At 34.8% G+C, this 3,902-nt stretch overlaps 1 protein-coding gene across 1 annotated transcript in view; it reads left to right on the top strand.

The window, feature by feature from the left end:
- Nucleotides 1–678: 678 nt before the first annotated feature.
- CBG12481 overlaps nt 679–3,902 on the top strand; it is a gene marked incomplete at both ends in the record, with an annotated part of 7,808 nt that continues 4,584 nt past the window's right edge. The window contains 5 exons of the mRNA XM_045239627.1: nt 679–723; nt 1,549–1,698; nt 1,825–2,004; nt 2,311–2,459; nt 2,510–2,578. Of these exons, the coding sequence (XP_045094882.1) occupies nt 679–723; nt 1,549–1,698; nt 1,825–2,004; nt 2,311–2,459; nt 2,510–2,578 (593 nt within the window). The remainder of the gene's footprint in view (nt 724–1,548; nt 1,699–1,824; nt 2,005–2,310; nt 2,460–2,509; nt 2,579–3,902) is intronic.

Genomic DNA, 3,902 nt, shown 5'->3' on the forward strand with positions numbered 1-3,902 from the left:
TTGATTATGTCAGAGAATGTGTCTTAAAATGTTCCGAATTGTTTTGTTGTTTTTTTGTAAGGAAGTTGTGAACTTCTGATCGAATTCAAGCCTTTATTCAAAAGCATTAAACAAATGGGGCCGGGCCTTTTTTTCAGAATTTTCAAGGCCTGGCCCGGCGTAATATTTTTATTCCAGACCCTGTTTTTCAAGTATGCTTCAATTGTTATTCACCCCGTCTTTTTTGGTCTCGAAACCTATTTTTCGCGCTCAAATATTTGAGAACCTGCTTCCCAGCCGTTTTTTATTATCAAAAAGTTAAATTAAATAATTCCCTGAATCTATTGAAATTGAAATAAAAAGGAACAATAATATTACTCATCACCACCATAATAATCACAAAAAAAAAGAGAGAACAGACAGTGAAACAAAACAAAACCATGCGGTTTTGTCTCGTCTTTCTGCCATCAACAGTGTATTTATTCAGTTTCCCATGACTATTAATATTAGTACTTTTCGATTGCTGACAACCATAGTCTAAATAGTGATCGTTGCTAGCGTATCCAAAAAGAACTGATAAGCTGATAAAAAGGAAATATCAGCAGACGGTGACACGAATTATCGTGAATTCTTTTCATTTCTAATATTCGGTCGCATTATAGTTTCATCTATTTATTTGAACTAAAAATCCTTCTAAAAATGAGTGAAATCGGTGGAGCAATCAAGAATTTCATTTTGAAAGGGGTGAGTTTTCAAAACATGGGATTTAGATCTGGAAGTTCTCACCTAAAAAGGGGAAATCTGAGAATTCTGAAAACTATATGAGAAGTTGTGTTCCTAAATTTATTGAAGTTGTAACTCAATTCTATTGAACCACGTCAGATTTTTCGAAAAAAAGTTCTACTGGGTCGCAAACAAAAAATATCACGAATTTCCGGCCGTTTTCATGAATAAACTTGAGAAACAGAAAAATAGGGTTTCTGGCGAAGATTATTCTTTTTAGGTCTAGGTTATCTCTAGCAGTTGAAATTTCATCAAAACAACTGATAAAACAACACATTTAGTTTAAAAAAAAAATTAAATCTGAAAAAGTACTAAATCTGAAAATTCAAGAAGCTATTGTTAATAAAGATGTCCGGATCTTCAGTTAAATAAATTTTTGTCCGGATTCCGGATTTCTAGATAATTATTTTATTCCTAATTCCGTTAAAAGCTTACTTGCATCGGGTCGGGCCGGTCTTTTCAGAATTTTGAAGGAGTTTTCTGAAATTTTTTCCTGTCTTTTCCTGTTTTTCCTGTCTTTTCTAAAAAAAATGGACGATTTTTCTGTAATTTTCCAAAAAAAGAGTGCCATTAAAAAATATTTTTTTAACAAAAACATCTGAAGAAATTTGAAAAAGTGTCTGAAATTTCAAAATTTTTTCAAATTTGGAAAACCCGGGCTCTGATTTTGCAAGTATGATAAAAAGTTTCTGGAAAATATCAACATTTGAAAATACAGTATGTTTATGTGATACAATGATAAAATTATCTTCCTTGTTTTAAATTTCTCTTAAAATTCGCTTTCAGCCGGTTAGAACTGTACCAATAAAACCATCTATCCCTTCTACAAGTCCTCAAAGTGCATGGACAAGCATAGAATCAGGCTCCGCCCACTTATCGCGTGCTTCTACTTCTTCCATTTCCCCTTCGACATCTGCAGAATCTGAAACAGAAGAGGTCAGTTATTGAAAAGAAAGAAAATGACTTCTGACCGAAAAGGACCTTTAGTCTTGATTCAAATGTATTCAAATTTCAAAATAAAAGTGGCATTTTCTTATACAAAATGGTCCCCTATAATTGTAGACACTTCCCACCTCTTTGAGAGCACGCGGCTCAAGCTCCGCCCACTCTTGCTCGGCGGCGACAACGAGCCAGGGCAATCGTCAGAGTAAAGAGAAAGATCCGTCGACTGGTTTCCAAAAAATGGGATCCACTGAAAATGGAGGCACCAATGGGTGCTCGAATGGTCAACATGTTTTATTGGTTAGTTGATTTTCATTAATTCTGAAAAATCTTTTCAGTCAAATTTTATTGGATTAAAAAAATCTTTTTTTGAACATGTTACAGCGGACTTCATACAGATAATATAAATCTAAAGTTAAACAGAAGTTTTCAAAAACCTTAATGTCTTTTATAAATTTCTCCAATATCCAAAGATGACGTCGCAATTCGTAGACATCGTTTTTCAAAAAACGCTCATATTTCGACGACTATGAATAATGATCTTTCTAAATCTTGTGCTCTTCGAAGCCAAAAAAATTGAATGTTCAAAAATTAATTTTTCTTTAGATGGAAAAACAAGAGAAAATCGAGCCGAAAGTCTTTGCGAAACGTTGGGTGATCCTCATTATTTTTATGTTCTTATCCGGATCAAATGGTGCTCAATGGATACAGTACTCCATTATTGCTAACATTATCTCCGAATATTATAATGTTTCGTAAGTCATGTGTTGCATTGAGTTTTGAAATCAACTTTTGTGGATTTCAGATTCCAAGCTGTCGATTGGACTTCTATGATTTATATGCTCACATACATTTTCTTCTTCATTCCAGCTGCGTGAGTTTTCCCTTTTTCTACATTTTTTTTTGAGTTTGGAGTTTAAGGGATTGGGACTGAAGTTTTTTAGAGTAGGGGTATGCCTTCTGATTCTCATCTTGTGCAACCGTAGCTCAGCTGGTAGCGGCGCGGCACCTCCAGCATTGGGCCCACAATTTGAAATCCTTCAGGGGCCTATATGAACAGAAATCTTTAAAATAAATTTTGAAACTTTATATCTACACCGGACTAGAGTGATTTTGCATCTCTTATTTTTTCTTTGGCGGCTTCTAGACAACTGACCGTTTTTCTAAATGTTACTTGAAAAGTGTTTCGAAGGACGAGCAAAAAGCGCGAAACGAAGAAAAATACAGTTAAAACATATGTCACAACTCATTTTTTCCTCCTTTTTAACTCTACACCTCTTCATCTCCAACACTATTTCTCGTCGCGATGCCCATGTTTACACGCAGAGCTTCTTCTCTGCAAAGTTGTCAGAAATAGAAAAGTAAGGACAAGAAGAAGACAAGACAGTGCTCTCTCTTTCGTCAACAATATATAAATACTTGAGAGAAAAAAGAAGAAGGTGGAAAAGAGAGATTTACGGAAGCACTAAAAATGAACAAGAAGTATTGAAAATGTTGAAGAGATAGACATAAGATCAAGGGCGTAAGTGATAACGAGTGAAACGAAAGTGGGCGAAAGCTAGACTCAACAAGAGCAAAGAATATCATATCTAGTATACATGACAAGTATCCATTTGGCACCTGGAGGGGTGACTGTATGTTGTTTTTGACGTCACAACTCGTTGATACTTTGAACAAAGACTGGGTGTGACGGTCAGTACGTGGGATATGGGCTCGAGTGCTAAGAACATTTCAGAGATAGATTTCATACAGTCCTTGAAGGATCAAATTAGATAGAACACAATATTAATGGATACAAAAATTAATGCAAGTCCTAAATAAAACAACACAAATCTAGTTACCGTAAAACCTGTAATAGAAGAACAACTTTTAGATTTGAACCAGTCTCGATTCCTGTCGAAAATATAAAAACGTTGTCAACTGATGAATTGTTTATCATAATATCGAAAACACTTTATCAGTTGACACATTTTTGATATCTTGCATATGAGCCACGATAAATTAGATCAATCTGGGCAATGTGGGATCCTTCTATTACAGGTTTCACGGTATATGCTTTCAAAATGCTCATTTAAATGTTTGCCTGCACAATCGGTCCTAATGATCAACTTTTAGCCTTTCAATTAAAAAAAGAACAGTCAACTTTGAGTTACGAGAATAATACCTATTGTCTATTCAAAATAATCGCGCGGGTGAAC

The sequence above is a fragment of the Caenorhabditis briggsae genome, assembly GCF_000004555.2.
Source record: "Caenorhabditis briggsae complete genome, chrI, whole genome shotgun sequence".
Classification (NCBI taxonomy): domain Eukaryota; kingdom Metazoa; phylum Nematoda; class Chromadorea; order Rhabditida; family Rhabditidae; genus Caenorhabditis; species Caenorhabditis briggsae.